The sequence below is a fragment of the Mastigoproctus giganteus genome, chromosome 10 (genome assembly GCF_048544385.1).
Source record: "Mastigoproctus giganteus isolate SK-2022 chromosome 10, ASM4854438v1, whole genome shotgun sequence".
In the NCBI taxonomy this organism is placed as follows: domain Eukaryota; kingdom Metazoa; phylum Arthropoda; class Arachnida; order Uropygi; family Thelyphonidae; genus Mastigoproctus; species Mastigoproctus giganteus.
In genome coordinates, this window is record NC_143584.1 from 214114694 (window position 1) to 214132340 (window position 17647).

At 38.4% G+C, this 17647-nt stretch overlaps 1 protein-coding gene across 1 annotated transcript in view; it reads left to right on the plus strand.

Moving 5' to 3' along the window:
- LOC150079882 (glycogen [starch] synthase-like) overlaps positions 1 to 17647 on the plus strand; it is a 143026-nt gene that overhangs the window by 85245 nt on the left and 40134 nt on the right. Inside the window, exon 9 of the mRNA XM_090383602.1 lies at positions 2189 to 2355. Coding sequence (XP_090239728.1) covers positions 2189 to 2355 — 167 coding nt within the window. The remainder of the gene's footprint in view (positions 1 to 2188; positions 2356 to 17647) is intronic.

Genomic DNA, 17647 nt, shown 5'->3' on the forward strand with positions numbered 1-17647 from the left:
AGGTGATCTGATTGAGGTGTATAAAGCCTTGAATGGTTTGAGCTGCATCACAAAGCAATTTCTTTAATTGGAGTCAATAAAAGTATCTTAATTTGATCTGTGACCAGATCAAATCCTGTGGCATCAATTGCATGCTGTCATATTTCATTCTACAGTGGTTCATTTATTAAGTGAGCCAGTTAATAAAATGATATCAGATTTTAACAAAACTAAATAAATGATTCCTGATCTCAGTGTTATTTGAATAGTGAGCCTCCCAGCTTTTATACTATTGGTAACATAGTTGGCTGATCATTTGCTTAGATTATTAGAGGGAATAGACAGATGGTGTGAATAAGAATTCAGTGGATGTACTATAAAACTTCTAGTACAGCTACATAAGTGTAATACATGAAGGCACCTGCGAGGTGATCTGATTGAGGTGTATAAAGCCTTGAATGGTTTGATCATGCTCAATGCGGATGGGATTCTTCCTCTTGCTCAGAATAATCGCCTGAGAGGGCATAAATTCAAATTGAGGAAAGACGGTTGTAGGATAGATGTGCGGAAGTTTGCCTTTAGCCACGGGTGGTTGATTGCTGGAACAAACTTCCATCTTCGTTGTAGAAGTTGATAGCTTAAACAGATTCAAGGCAGAACTAGACAAACATTTGGAGTGGGTGGATGAGTGAAATGAGAAGGGGGTGTATGTGTTTTTTTTTTTTTTGGCTGATGCTATATAAGCTTGCTTTCTTGCATCATGTGCCCTTGCTAATGCTAATACTGCATATGGGTAACAGTAATCTCAGAAAATAACATACCAATTGGGTAGTTTGAATAAATTTAAGAAAGGATTATACAAATTATTAGAGGTTGTTGTTTGTTGTTTGGTTTTTAGGAGCATTAGCAACTAAGGCCATATTGCTCCGGAATATGCGGTGGTCATTCCCTGACTTTTCCGCATCCTCCATATTTAGTGGTGACGGGCTTGAACCCCGGTCTAATCAAGAAGCGTGTGGTACGCACTGCTGCTCCTTCCCACCTGGCTACGGAGGCGCCAATTATTAGAGGGAATAGACAGACGGTGTGAATAAGAATTCAGTGAATGTACTATAAAACTTCTAGTATAGCTACTGAAGTGAAACTGGGCTGGTTTACCACAAATGGATAATAACTGCATCACAGAGCAATTTCTTTAATTGGAGTCAATAAAAGTATCTTAATTTGATCTGTGACCAGATCAAATCCTGTGGCATCAATTGCATGCTGTCATATTTCATTCTACAGTGGTTCATTTATTAAGTGAGCCAGTTAATAAAATGATATCAGATTTTAACAAAACTAAATAAATGATTCCTGATCTCAGTGTTATTTGAATAGTGAGCCTCCCAGCTTTTATACTATTGGTAACATAGTTGGCTGATCATTTGCTCTTCACTGTTAAACATATGTTACATAAGTGTAATACATGAAGGGATAGCACCTTTTGTTGAGTTGTGAATTTTCAGGCAAGGCATATAGTTAACCAATTGCATTTTAGATGTGGAAATATGATTTAAATTCATACTTTTAAGTTTAAAAAAAAAAAAAGTCACTAAAGTACTAAATACATATTTAAAATAAAATCGAATACTGTGTTTTATACTATAATTTAACAAAGTAGAATTTTATATAATTATAAGTAGGAGTGAGATATGTTCATTGGTAAAATTAGTTATAATTTTAAGTGAAGCTTGAATGCAAAAATTTTGAAAAGTACTGCATTTAAGAATAAGATTTGTGACTACAACTGATATTCAAGCCCTGTCTATCTAATGATATACGTGGTTTGAATATGCACATTTATGTTTAGCTTAGGATGGGAATGATGATAGGAACTTCTTGAGTTCTTAGAGGAATCAGTTTCTTAGAGAGACAATAGCAGTGTTTAAAAATGATTTATGGAAATAAATATGAAAATAAATAAAGAAAGAATAAATTATATAAATAATTTATGAAAAAATGCTAGATTGAGAAATACAGTATATGAAATATTACTTGTAATCTGCCACTCAGCCTCTCTGAAAAAATGCCAGATTTTGTGATGTTTGTTGATTTTATTACTTTTTAGTATTTATAATACTCAAAAATACACTGATATGTTATATTTCATCTACATTAAATTAAAAACTCTGCTCATGATTAATTTTCTTCATTTTATTCTTTGCAGTCAAGTGAAATGGATACAACAGTTATAGCCTTTTTCATTTTTCCTGCTCATACTAGTAATTTCAATCTAGATTCTTTAAGAGGTCAAGCTATTGCTAAGCAGTTACGAGATACTGTTGATGAGATTAAGTCTGATATTGGAAAGCGTATGTTTGATGTCTGCCTTAGGTAAAGAGCTTTATTTTATCTTTATGAAACTATGATTACAATTCATTGTTCAATATTTTTATTATGCATATAGTACAAGAACATGCTGAAAAGTAATGCATTCTATTATTTCTTAGAATCTGGTAGAGATATCATTACAGAGATGGAGAGAGAGAAAATAACAAGCATAAGATGTTTATTCAGCCATTTGGCATAGTTATTTTTTAGTACAGTTAACTTTGCAGTTAATACACTTCTGCTGGCACTAAGTAATTTTATAATGCTGTCATAATACTGTAGTATGGTCAGGAAGTTCCTGGACTAGCCACATAGCACTGCAGTCAATAAATATGCCATTTTTTGCTCTAGATATATTCAAAGTTTCAAGTTATATCTACACATACATTAAAATTTGTTAAGCGTGCAATCCATATTTGTTGCTGTGAGCATTTGAAGTGTATATATTTTATCAGAATTCTTTAATGTAAAAAAATGTCACATTTGAAATATTGCACAGAAATCTTGTGGAAATCTGCTTCTGAAATATTGGAAATGATGCATTAAGTTTATAGAGAGGATTCTTTATATCTTGTACTGCTGTGTTTGAATGGCATTGTAGATTCAATAAGGGAAGTGAATTTAGTAGAAAATGACTGTGCTGGAAGACCTTTAACTGCTCGTATACCCATAAAAATTGAATCAGCCAGATAACTCATGCATCATAGCCACTCTTTGACTGTTGATAAACCTGCAGTAGCATTAAACATTCACATGGAACTTTAAGGGACATGTTGGACAGACATACCTTAAATCCATGTATAAGGTATGTTCGTGTACCTTATACATGGATTTAAGGTATGTCTGTCCAACATATCCCTTAAAGTTCCATGTGAAATGTTTAATGCTCCTGCAGGTTTATCAACAGTCAAAGAGTGGCTATGATGCATGAGTTATCTGGCTGCTTCAATTTTTATGGGTATACGAGCCACGTATAGTGAATAATGTATAGAAATCCATGTATAGTGAATAACTGGAGGTATAAAGGGAGATAACTACCTGAAGCTTGATGAGGGTTTTTTGCTTATACCATCTTCAAAGGGGAAGCAAACATGTGTTGATGGCTTATTTATATGGCCCAGGAATGTTCTATTGTAGTATTTTAAAAATGCAGGGGGGGGTTAAGTAGGTGAAGGGAAGAGGAGGAGGATAGAAGGAAGATTCCCTCACCCTTGTATTTAACTAATAGTTTGGGAATTTGAAAATCTGGAGTTTTGAACAGCAAGGGTTTTATGGAGGAAAGAATATGAAAGTTTCCTCTCAGAAATCCAGGTTCATGACTACCTTTCCCCGTTAGTAGAGGTCCTGAATGTGGGGGGGGGATGATTTGAATGTGCATCAGGTTGCTCAGCATGTGATGTCTCAAAGGTTTATTATTTGATTACCAATAATCAAATCACAGAGTGGATGATAATTTGTGATGGTCTCATAACAGCAGCTGATAATAATCTGTTATTTCTAGAAACCATCATTGCTGGGGACAAGATGATGTTTTCTCTATAACCCATAAACAGAAGCATAATTCGAAAGCTTGGTAATTGCTTCATTCGCCACAATCAAAAAAATTCAGGAATACAATTTGAAAGTTAAGTAATGTTAGAATTTTTTTTTTTTTTGACTGTGTGCTACAAGTGCTTAACTACAAATTCATTCCTCAAGGTATATTCTTATGGATAATAGCTGCATAACAATGTACAAGAACATGCTGAAAAGTAAAGATACATACAGATGTTGCCACCAACTGCATGAGGCAATTCTTCAAAAGCATCCAGAATGATGGGTTGCAAAAGGCTGAAAGTTGTTGCATGACAATGAACCTGCACATTGTTCATTTCTTGTGCAGCAAGAGCTCTTTAAACACAGTACTGCAGAGTTATCACACCTCATCATGTGATTTTTCCTTTGCTACTCAAGGTGAATACTTTGAGATTGTCTGTGTATAGGTTTAGTTTCATTTAATATGTGCATCTAGGAACGTTTTTGACCGTACCACATAAAACCACATCTTTCTCACAGAACCAATGCTTCACAGTTAGCTTGGCTTTATCAGCAAAACAGTATTGTCTTCTGAGATGTTCCTTAACTTTAGAGAAAGGGTAAATCCTTGAAGGAAACAAATATAAAGTATATGTTGGGTTGTGAAACCAAGATGACAAATTACTTTGGTTGTTTGACCACTTGTGGAGGAAAATCATTTGTAAATTTATTCTGAATTCTTTTTCCACCAGGCACTTGGGCTTTGACTTTTGATGTTGGTGAACTTTTGTGACAGTATTTTGTTGATACTCTCTCATGTTCTCTGAACTGTAATGGCACCCAGCTTTCATCTCCAGCCACAATACTATATAAGAATTCTTCACTTTCACATTTCAACAATTATTTTCCAGAAACTTCCATCTACTTCTCCTTAATTGTGTCAGCATTTTGGGAACCCATCGTGCACACACCCTGCTATAACCAAGAATGGCCAGAACAATTTGTTTTACTCATTCAAAATGCTAAGCAAAGCTGTCAATGCATTTTTGCATTGACATTGACAATAAGATCGAGGATTCTCTTTGATCATCTTACCGGTGTATTGTTGGCAGACTTAGTTGTTGTTCATCTCACTGCACAGCTTGCCTTGCAGTTTGACTTGTCTGCTATCTTCAGTACTCAGACACTTAGCAAAGTGATGAACGCTGAATTCTGATGGGATCCTTCCACTTGTTCAGATTACGAACCTAAGGGGGCATAAATTCAAATTAAGAAAGGGCAGATGTAGAATAGATGTGTGGAAATTTGCCTTTAGCCAGCGGGTGGTTAATTGCTGGAACAAACTTCCATCTGTCGTGGAAGTTGATAGGTTGAATAAATTTAAGGAGGAACTGGACAGGCATTTGGAGGGAATGGGATGATTTTTTTTTTGGCTGATGCTGCATAAGCTCATACACTTGCTTTCTTGCATCACATGCCACTACTACTACTACCGGTACTTATACCTACACAATCATTGCACCATACACAGCTTTCATTTGCTGGTGAATATCAATAAATAAAACATTTTATGCTGTGAAAAACTCTTTCAGTTTCTCACTTCATATTTGTTGTTGAAACTTAGCTTTGATATTTTTTGTACAATTATTCCACTTTAGTGTTCAAAAAATAGGAGGCATTACTTTTCAGTGTGTTGTCCTTATATAAGACCACATCCAACTTAATCTTTCTTCTTTTCATTATGTTCAGTGAAGATGGTGACCCTCTTATCTTCTCTACCATTTTGTTATACAGTCAGTCCTCGTATAGCACGATAGTTGTGTTCCTAGAAACCCTCGTGCAATATAAACAACAGGCCCTGTGGGAAAAATAGGGTTAGGTGCCAACCACCCAAGATTGAACACACATTTGTAACCAAAACATTACCAAACACAATAAATAATCGTAATAAAATACTTATGTATTTTATTACAACTATTACGTAATAAAATATTGCTAATGCTTTGGCTTCTACCATAAGCAAACTTGTTTTTTGTTTGATTTTCTATCCAAACAGATGACAGCCGTTCCATCTCTTCCAATTCTTTGTGTCTGATCTAATGGATTTTAATTACACTTTGAGTTGTTCCTGCTATGAAAGTTGTTTTTATTTTCTCTGTATTCTTTCTAATTCTCGGCATTGCCTCATTTGGGCCTGTAGCACGTGCAGTATCACATGGTCTTTCATTTCGCTCAAAGCGTTTCACAATTTCATATTTTTTCTCTATCGACAGAGGCGGACTGGCCATAAGCCTTACCGGGAAAATCCCAGTGGCCCGGAGGCCGGTGTGGTTTTGGCCATAAACCATAGTATGAGGCCACTACAAATTTTCCCGGGTAAGAATTTTTGACCCAGTCCGCCTCTGTTTATCGATATTGCTTTTCTTTTTCTCTCTGAATCTGTAGTGTCTTTACCAGGATGCTTCCTTTTCACACCTTTTAAGTATTTTACTAATTTTTAGGGAATAAAGCACAATTACAAAATGAGGAGGCATGCTTGATACACATAAACAAAGCTGCGCGCGTGTAGCAACTGCATAAACAACACCGTAAAGGCAGAGATACATTTTACTAAAGCACATTTCTGGGGGTTACTACCATAAAACAATAAAAACAATTTCCAGTTGCGTTTCTGCTAGTGGAATCTGTTATAAACTGGTAGTAAACTCGATCTAATGGCATTTGCGATAATACCAATAGCTGGAATTGTGTGGGTTTTTACTTTATTATGGTGAAACATGTTTCCCCTTCACTGATATAAAAAAACATAAATACATAATTTTTTTATTTTATTTTATTTTTTATTATTATTATTTTTTTTGGCTGATGCTGCATAAGCTCATAAATTTGATTTCTTGCATCACATGCCACTACTACTACTACTACTACTACTACATTTTCAGAATCTTCTGTTCATTCCTATCGTGTTGCGTTCGGTTGGGGTGATTCCGTGTTCGACTGTCATTTCTTGTAAACACAAAGGCTAATCGTGCATAACTGAATTCGGTTTGTGTTATATATGATATCGTTCCCCTATTTATAAATCGTGTATGATCGAATTCGTGTAGTGTAAACACGTGTTATAAGAGGACTAACTGTATTTGAAAATGCATGGGAAATGTTAATTGAATGCCATATTCTTTTTCGTTTGAAAACTTATGTGATAAGAGCTTTGTCAATTAATTCTAAAGTTATAGATTTATCACAGCTTTGCAGACAAATTTGTCTCAGCATGGTCTGTCGTAGTCAGTGAAGGAAATTGGTTTGTAAAGATGTAATTCTTTTGAACAGAGGAAATGTACGGGCCTCTGCTAGTGCCATAGAGGAGGCTTTTATTAAGTGCAGGGAAACTGATAATGAGGAGGAAGGAGTTACCAGAAAGATGTATATTAGTGGCATGGACCACTAATGGGTGTATCTGGTTGGTTGATTGGGGATTTATTTGGCGCATCAGCATCTATGGCCATAGTGCGCCAGGGTGTATCTGTGTGGAAACACAAATTTCATTTCTTCTTTTTGTATACATGTAAATAGGCACTCAGATCACCAGCAGACAGAGGTTACAGGACAAAACTTGTTTAAATAGCCTAGAAGAAATGTATCGGGGTAGAACAATTATAAAATGCAAAATTTCAGCTTATGGTTATGTCAAGTAATGCATTAGCATTAGTAGAGGCATATGATGCAAGAAAGCAAGCTTATGCAGCATCAGCCAAAAAAAAAAAAAAAAAAAAACTTCCATTTATTTAATTTATTTAGGCTATCAACTTCCACAACAAGGGATGGAAGTCTGTTCCACCAACCAACTACCCGCTAGCTAAAGGCAAATTACCACACATCTATCCTACCTGTCTTTCCTCAATTTGAATTTATGCCCTCTCAGGTGATTATTCTGAACAAGAGGAAGAATCCCATCAGCATTGAGCATGCTCAAACCATTCAACGCTTTATACACCTCTATCAGATCACATCGCCAGTGCCTAGTCTCCAGACACTGTAATTTGCAAAACTTAAGCCTTTCTTTGTAAGAGCAACCCTTTGTTTCTTTCACTAATCTTGTTGCCCTTCTCTGTACTCGTTCCAGCAGCTCTACATCCTTCTTGAAATGAGGCCTCCAGACCTGTATACAGTACTCAAGGTGTGGCCTGACCATTGCCTTATACAAGAGAATAATCACCTCCTTGTCCCTGCTAGAAAAATTCCTGTATATCATTGACAAGACACCATGAGCTACTCTTGCAGCCTGTCTGCACTGCTCAGAGAACTTCATATCTGCCTGCACTGCTCAGAGAATTTCATATCTGCCTGCACAATTACCCCCAGGTCCTTTTCATTCTCTACCACTGTCAATGCTGATATTTTAGGGCTGGCTGAAATGTACCATCCCGAGATAACAGGTAGTAAAGATTTTTATTGTGATGGTGAGTACAGTGTGTATAGAAAAAGCTGCCCAAAAGCAGCCAGATAGTTTCTAGAATCTGATCAAGCCTAGGAGGAAACTGAATCTGTGTCGTGTTATATGACTAGTTGTAATAGAATAATGATAGCAGGGGAGATGCATTACAAGCCAAACAACTCTGGGGAGTATGATAAAAATCTCTTTAGGTAACTTGAATGGGCAAGCAAATGTAATTGCAGTATGCCAAGTGGAATCAGATTTTTTTAACAAAATTGATGAGTGTTATTTATTCCATCACACCAGAGAAGCTACAAGGCTAATTACAGTGTAGGAACCATGAAGTCACTCATGGTGCATGGTAGAAAGGATTAGGAAAAGAACTGAAGCTTTTTCTGTAGTTTGGCCTTCAAACAATAATCATGACAATAGTGTCATAACAGTCAACAAGACCCCCTCTAATATATAGCCATGTTTTGTAAGTTGAGCTTGTCTTCATATTTGGAGCTGCAGACATCACACTTTGATCCTCCTTTTGTTTTTTAATTTATACCTGAGAAACGTACTAGAGATTTATAGGTATTGCCTTTCACTGGAACCGGGAAGGAGGAGGGGATTGAAGGAAACTGCAATTTACTGAAATTCTTTAAACAAATGCATCTCAAATACTCAGTAGTATGTAGTAGTAGTAGTAGTAGTAGTAGTGGCACGTGATGCAAGAAAGCAAGTGTAGGAGCTTATGCAGCATCAGCCAAAAAAAAAATCACACCATTCCCTCCAAATGCTTGTCCAGTTCCTCCTTAAATTTATTTAACCTATCAACTTCCACAACGACAGATGGAAGTTTGTTCCAGCAATTAACCACCCGCTGGCTAAAGGCAAATTTCCGCACATCTATTCTACATCTGTCCTTTCTTAATTTGAACTTATGTCCCCGTAGGTTCGTAATCTGAACAAGTGGAAGGATCCCATCAGAATTCAGCGTGCTCAACCCATTCAAGGCCTTATAGACCTCAATCAGATCACCGCACAGGTGCCTAGTCTCCAGCCATTGCAATTTGCAGAACTTAAGCCTCTCTTGGTAAGAGGATCCCTTCATTCCCCTCACCAACCGTGTTGCTCTTCTCTGTACACGCTCAAGCAAATCTACATCCTTCCTAAAATGAGGCCTCCAGACCTGTACGCAGTACTCAAGGCGTGGCCTGACCATTGCCTTATACAGAGGGACAATCACCTCCTTTTCCCTGCTAGCAAAATTCCTATATATCATTGACAAAACCCCATGACCTGCCCTAGCAGCCTGTCTGCATTGCTCAGAAAACTTCATATCTGACTGCACAATTACTCCCAGGTCTTTTTCATTTTCTACCACCTTAAGTGTAGTACCACACAGTTGGTACGTTTCTCTGGGGTTACTTCTACCCATATGCAGTACTTTGCATTTGTCAAGGTTAAACTTCAGTTGCCACTTCTCAGCCCATCTGCCCAAATTATCTAGATCCTGTTGCAGTAGCACACTGCCATGACTGTCATTAACAACCCTGCCAACCTTTGTGTCATCTGCAAACTTCGACATTAAGCCTGATATACCTTCATCGATATCATTGATAAATACGCAAAACAACAGTGGACCCAACACCGAACCCTGTGGGACTCCACTAATAACATTAGTCCACGAAGAGCAGCACCCATTGATTACCACCCTCTGTCTTCTCCCACTTAACCATCCTTTTATCCATTGTAGGAACTTACCCTTAATACCATTCTGCTCCAATTTGTACAGTAGTCTTCCATGCGCAACAGTGTCAAAAGCTTTCCTGAAATCCAAGTATATGATATCAAAATTATTTTTTGCATCCAGTTCCTTTGTGACCACATCATAATAACCAATCAAATTTGTCAGACAAGACTTTCCCTTAACAAACCCATGCTGTGTCTGAATTATTGCTGCAGTCTTGTCGAGATGATCCTGCAATGCATCTTTAACCAGTGACTCCATTATTTTACCCGGAACAGAAGTTAAACTAACTGGTCTGTAATTACTCGTGTCACCCTTCGATCCACCTTTGTGAATTGGGGACACATTTGCACATCTCCAGTCAGTGGGAACCTCCCCTGAGTTCAAGGATGCTCTCATAATGTGATCTGAGTATTAGCTGCATTATGTTTTAAACTTGGAAATGGGATATCTTAGTTGTAACTGCAAAGTGCACAAGCCTTCCTTAGACAGTCCTCTCAGGAAGAATATGTAAAGTTTGATTAAAAAAAATAATTTAGTGAATTCCTCAAAAAATTAATTTTGTTCAGTGATAAATGTCTACATTGTTAGTATATTCTTCAATACAATCTCCTTCTGCAACCACTTGCTTCTTTCATTGTGCCTGCTACTGATCAAAACATTTTTGGAAGTCTTCTTTTATGAATATTTTAGGTAGTCTGTTGTATTTGACTGGATTTCTTGAATCAATTTGAGTAGTTTTCTTTTTTCTGTTTTAATTTTGAGAATAACCAAAAGCTGCATGGTACCAAATCAGATAAATAAAGTAGGTGTGGCACAATGGGGATGCTTTGCCAGACATGATGTGGCATGTCTGGTTCCTTTGCCATGGCAAAGGAGCCAACCACTTCATTTTTTGGGTCATTTACAGTGCATTGCATCTCTCAACCATTTTAAAACTTCTTGTTCTTAGGCTACATTAACAACTCACTGAATGAATTCTGATAACAACATCCTCTCATCAAACGATGCAATCATCATGACCTTCACATGTGATTTTGACTGCCTTGCCATTTTCTGCATTATTGACAATGTTGTTTTCCCTTAGGAGATTCGAACCTTGATCATATCCACACAGATTTGTGTTAAAATTGTAGGATCTGGTACAGCTTACTTGAATAGAAAAAGAATAGAAATTGAATAGAAAAAGGTGCATGTATACTTGCGTGTACACCAATGCTAGGAGTTTAGTAAATAAATTTGATGAATTTGAGGTATTGCTCAAAACATCAAAGGCAGATATTGTTGGGATATCAGAGACGTGGTGTCACACAGATATAAGGAATGCAGAATTGGAATTTGGGGAGTACAATGTGTATAGAAAGGACAGAAAGGACAGGAGGGGAGGAAGGGTTATGCTATTAGTTAAAAAACACATAAAATCCAAGGAAGTGAAGCCAGTCGACATTGATGGACAGGGCAGTGTCGAGTCAGTTTGGTGTGACATAAGCATAGGTAAATCAAAATTGAGAGTAGGAGTGTGCTATAGGCCTAATGACTCTGATGAGTATAATAAGATACTGTACAGGGAAATAGAATGGGCCAGTAAATCAGAGAGCCTTATAATGGGAGATTTTAATTTCCCAGATATTGACTGGAAATTGTGGGTTGGTCACTCACACACCAGCAGGGCTTTTGTGGATTTATTGGATGATTGTTTTCTACACCAGCATGTTCGGGAGGCAACTAGAGGGAGTAATACTCTTGATCTGATTATCAGTAGTGATTCTTCATGCATTAGGAATCTGCAGATAAAGGAACCACTGGGTGGCAGTGATCACAGTGTGTTGAAGTGGGATTTACTCAAGGAGGTAACTACCATCAGAGGTAAAGGGAAGGGTTTTTGCTTTCGTAAAGGCGACTATGATGGTCTGAGACAGTATTTAAATTCTATACAGTGGGACCAACTGATGATGTTACCAACAGCAAATTCAAAATGGGAAGCATTCAAGGAACTAATCTTGGAAGCTACCAGGCTTTACATACCAACCAAGAAATATTGTTCAAGGTTCAGGCCTAAATGGTTGTCAGATGAACTAATGAGACATATGGCAGAGAAGAAAAATGCATGGGATACATAAAAATTAATGGGTGACATGGAAGCCTATGATAGATATAAGTTGGTCTGTAACCAAGTCACAAAGGAGATTAGGCAGGCAAAGGCAGATTATGAGAAATCCTTGGCAAAGGATGCAAAGAAAAACAGAAAAGAGTTCTTTACCTATTTAAACTCAAGAAGGAAAGGGATGAATCAGATTGGTCCACTGGATGTTGATGGTTCAACAGTTGAGGATCCAGCTCAGGTGGCTAACAATCTAAACGAGTATTTTGCATCTACATTCACACATGAGGAGTTATTCAGGAAGGGGAATGTCGTAGGTGAAGTAAACATTGGCAGTGGGCTAGATTATTTTCTAATAACTGAGAGGAAAGTGGAGGAGAAATTGTTGAGGATAAACATAAAAAAGGCACCCGGGGTGGATGGGATCTATCCAGTTATATTAAAGGAGGCAGCAAAGGAAGTAAGCAAACCCCTAGCCATAATTATGAGAGCTTCTTTGGACTCAGGGGAGGTACCCATGGACTGGAGATGTGCAAATGTAACCCCAATTCACAAAGGAGGATCAAAGGCTGACACAAGTAATTATAGACCTGTTAGTTTAACTTCGGTTCCAGGAAAATTAATGGAGGCACTGGTTAAAGAAGCACTGCAGGATCATCTGGACAAGAATTCAGTTATAGCTCAGACACAGCATGGTTTTGTTAAAGGCAGGTCTTGTCCGACCAATTTGATTGGATACTATGATGTAGTCACAAAAGAACTGGATGCAGGGAATAACTTTGATATTATATATTTGGATCTTAGAAAGGCTTTTGATACTGTTGCGCATGGAAGACTGCTGCACAAATTGGAGAAGTGTGGCATTGGAGGCAAATTGCTGCTATGGATAAAGGGATGGTTGAGTGGCAGAAGACAGAGAGTGGTAATCAATGGACACTGCTCAACGTGGACTAATGTTATTAGTGGAGTTCCTCAGGGTTCAGTGTTGGGTCCATTGTTGTTTTCTGTATTTATAAATGATATTGATGATGGTGTATCAGGCTTAATGTCTAAGTTTGCAGATGATACCAAGGTTGGCAGGGTTGTTAAGGACACTACTGATACTATGCTGCTGCAACAGGATCTGGAAAGGTTGAGCAGATGGGCTGAGAGGTGGTAAATGAAGTTTAACATTGACAAATGTAAAGTACTACATATGGGAAACAGTAACCCCAGATCAACGTATCAACTCTGTGGTACTACGCTGACAGTGGTAGAGAATGAAAAGGACCTGGAGGTAATTGTGCAGGCAGATATGAAGTTCTCTGAGCAGTGCAGACGAGCTGCAAGAGTAGCTCATGGTGTCTTGTCAATGATATACAGGAATTTTTCAAGCAGGGACAGGGATGTGATTATTCCCTCAAGGCCACACCTTGAGTACTGTATACAGGTCTGGAGGCCTCATTTCAGGAAGGATGTAGAGCTGCTGGAACGAGTACAGAGAAGGGCAACAAGATTGGTGAATGGAACAAAGGGTTGCTCTTACGAAGAAAGGCTTAAGTTTTGCAAATTACAGAGCCTGGAGACTAGGCATCGGCGAGGTGATCTGATAGAGGTGTATAAGGCTTTGAATGGCTTGAGCATGCTCAATGCCGATGGGATTCTTCCTCTTGCTCAGAATAATCACCTGAGAGGGCATAAATTCAAATTGAGGAAGGAAGGATGTCGGATAGATGTGCGGAAATTTGCCTTTAGCCAGCGGGCAGTTGGTTTGTGGAATATACTCCCATCGCTTGTTGTTGAAGTTGATAGCCTAAATAAATTTAAGGCTCAGCTGGACAGGTATTTCGAAGAACGGAGAGGTGAAATGGGAGTAGTGGTTGTTTTTTTTTTTTTTTTTTTTTTTTGGCTGATGCTGAATAAGCTTGCTTTCTTGCATCATGTATCTCTGCTAATGCTAATGCTAATGCTAATAGCTCAGATGAAATGGGGAGGGCTCAGTGTTCTTTGATTGATCTCAAGATTGGGAATGCATGGAATAAACTTGATGCTGACTTCGGCGCCTCCATAGCCAGGTGGGAAGGAGCAGCAGTGCGTAGCACACGCTTTTTGATTAGACCGGGGTTCGAGCCTGTCACCACCAAATACAGAGGATGCGGAAAGGTCAAGGAATAACCACCGCATATCCCGGAGCAATATGGCCTTAGTTGCTAATGCTCCTAAAAACCAAATAACAAACAAATAACCAAACCAAATGCTGACTTCATACCCAAATCCTCAACCAGACTAGTCTGATTGAGGCTATTTTTAACTAAATGAAAGAGACATCTCCTCAACGATTTCTTGAATGTTTAGTCATTGAACCAATTGAATAGTGGGTAAGGCTTTGTTGATGTTTTGATCATTTTGGGATGTTGAAAGCTGACGATTTCTGTCTTCATCTTCGAGCAAAAAATTTCCCTCCCAAAAAACCTTTGAAAAGGTTTTGTTTCCCCCATCATAGTATCAGTAAACTGTAGCAAGCATTTTGCAGATTTCCACGACTGACTCCAAATTGACAACAAAACATGCAAATATTTTCATGTTTTTCAAAATTCATCATTTTCAATGCACACAACAAATGCATTGCATTTGTTGTGTGCATTGAAAAGCAGCTTTCCACTAGACTGACTTGCTAACAAGTAAATACTTGGTGTGTGTGTGCATGCATGCTCAAAAGATGTCATTTTAGCTACCAATATGCATTCGAGAATTTTAAGATCATTCACCAAACTAAGCATTAGCATTAGTAGAGGCATATGATGCAAGAAAGCAAGCTTATGCAGCATCAGCCAAAAAAAAAAAAAAAAAAAAACCCCACTCCCACTTCACCCTTCCGTTCGTTTGAAATACCTCCAGCTGAGCCTTAAATTTATTTAGGCTATCAACTTCCACAACAAGGGATGCAAGCCTGTTCCACCAACCAACTACCCGCTGGCTAAAGGCAAATTTCCACACATCTATCCTACATCTGTCTTTCCTCAATTTGAATTTATGCCCTCTCAGGTGATTATTCTGAGCAAGAGGAAGAGTTCCATCTGCATTGAGCATGCTCAAACCATTCAAGGCTTTATACACCTGTATCAGATCACCTCGCCGGTGCCTAGTCTCCAGACACTGTAATTTGCAAAACTTAAGCCTTTCTTCGTAAGAGAAACCCTTTGTTCTATTCACTAATCTTGTTGCCCTTCTCTGTACTCGTTCAGGCAGCTCTACATCCTTCTTGAAATGAGGCCTCCAGACCTGTATACAGTACTCAAGGTGTGGCCTGACCATTGCCTTATACAAGGGAATAATCACCTCCTTATCCCTGCTAGAAAAATTCCTATATATCATCGACAATACACCATGAGCTATTCTTGCAGCCTGTCTGCACTGTCAGAAAACTTCATATGCCTGCACAACCACCCCCAGGTCCCTTTCATTCTCTACCACTGTCAGTGTAGTACCACAGAGTTGATTGATATGTTGCTCTGGGGTTGCTGTTTCCCATATGTAGTACTTTACATTTGTCAATGTTAAACTTCATTTGCCACCTCTCAGCCCATCTGCTCAACCTTTCCAGATCCTGTTGCAGTAGCATAGTGTCAGTAGTGTCCTTGACAACCCTGCCAACCTTCGTATCGTCTGCAAACTTGGCCATTAAGCTTGATATACCATCATCAATATCATTTATAAATACAGAAAACAATAATGGACCCAATAATGAACCCTGATGGACTCCACTAATAACATTAGTCCACGATGAGCAGTGTCCATTGATTACCACTCTCTGTCTTCTCCACCTCAACCACCCCATTATCCATAGCAGCAATTTGCCTCCAATGCCACACTGCTCCAATTTGTGTAGCAGTCTTCCACGTGCAACAGTTTCAAAAGCCTTTCTAAGATCCAAATATATAATATCAAAGTTATTCCCTGCATCCAGTTTTTTTGCAACTGCATCATAGCAGCGAATAAAATTGGTCAGACAAGACTTCCCCTTAACAAAACCATGCTGTGTCCGAGCTATAACTGAAGTCTTGTCTAGATGATCCTGCAGTGCTTCTTTAACCAGTGCCTCTATTAATTTTCCTGGAACAGAAGTTAAACTCACAGGTCTATAATTACTTGTGTCAGCCTTTGATCCTCCTTTGTGAATTGGGGTCACATTTGGACATCTTCAGTCTATGGGTACCTCCCCTGAGTCCAAAGAAGCTCTCATAATTATGGCTAAGGGTTCGCTTACTTCCTTTGCTTCCTCCTTTAATATAACTGGATAGATCCCATCCACCCCAGGTGCCTTTATTATGTTTATTCTCAACAATTTCTCCTCTACTTTCCTCTTAGTTAATACAAAATCATCTAGCTCACTGCCAGAGTTTACTTCATCTCTGGCATTCCCCCTCCTGAATGTAGATGCAAAATACTCATTTAGTTTGTTAGCCACCTGAGCAGGATCCTCAACTGTTGAACCATACCATCAATATTCAGTGGACCAATCTGATCCATCTCTTTCCTTCTAGAGTTTACATAGGTAAAGAACTCTTTCCTGTTTTTATTTGCATCCTTTGCCAAGGATTTCTCATAATCTGCCTAATCTCCTTTGTGACTTGGTTACAGACCAGCTTATATCTATCATAGGCTTCCATGTCACTTATTAATTTATATGTATCCCATACATTTTTCTTCTCTGCCATATGTCTCATTAGTTCATCTGACATCCGTTTAGGCCTAAACCTTGAACAATATTTCTTAGTTGGTATGTAAAGCCAAGATAAGTTCTTTGAATGCTTCCCGTTGTGAATTTGCTGTTGGTAACATCATCAGTTGGTCCCACTGTATAGAATTTAAATACTGTCTCAGACCATCGTTGTCGCCTTTACGAAAGCAAAAACCCTTCCCTTTACCCCTGATGGTAGTTACCTCTTTGAGTAAATCCCACTTCAGCACACTGTGATCACTGCCACCTAGTGGTTCCTTTATCTGCAGATTCTTAATGCATGAAGAATCACTGCTGATAATCAAATCAAGAGTATTACTCCCTCTAATTGCCTCCCGAACATGCTGATGTAGAAAACAATCATCCAATAAATCCACAAAAGCCCTGCTGGTGTGTGAGTGACCAACCCACAAATTCCAGTCAATATCTGGGAAATTAAAATCCCCCATTATAAGACTCTCTGATTCTCTGATTTACGGGCCCACTCTATTTCCCTGTACAGTTTCTTATTATACTCATCAGAGTCATTAGGCCTATAGCACACTCCTACTCTCAGTTTTGATCTCCCAATGCTTATGTCACACCAAACTGACTCGACACTGCACTGTCCAGCGATGTAGACTGGCTTCACTTCCTTGGATTTTGTGTTTCTTAACTAATAGCATAACCCCTCCTCCCTTCCTATCTTGTCTATCCTTTCTGTACACATTGTACTCCCCAAATTCCAGTTCTGCATTCCTTATATCTGTGTGACACCATGTCTCTGATATCCCAACAATATCTGCC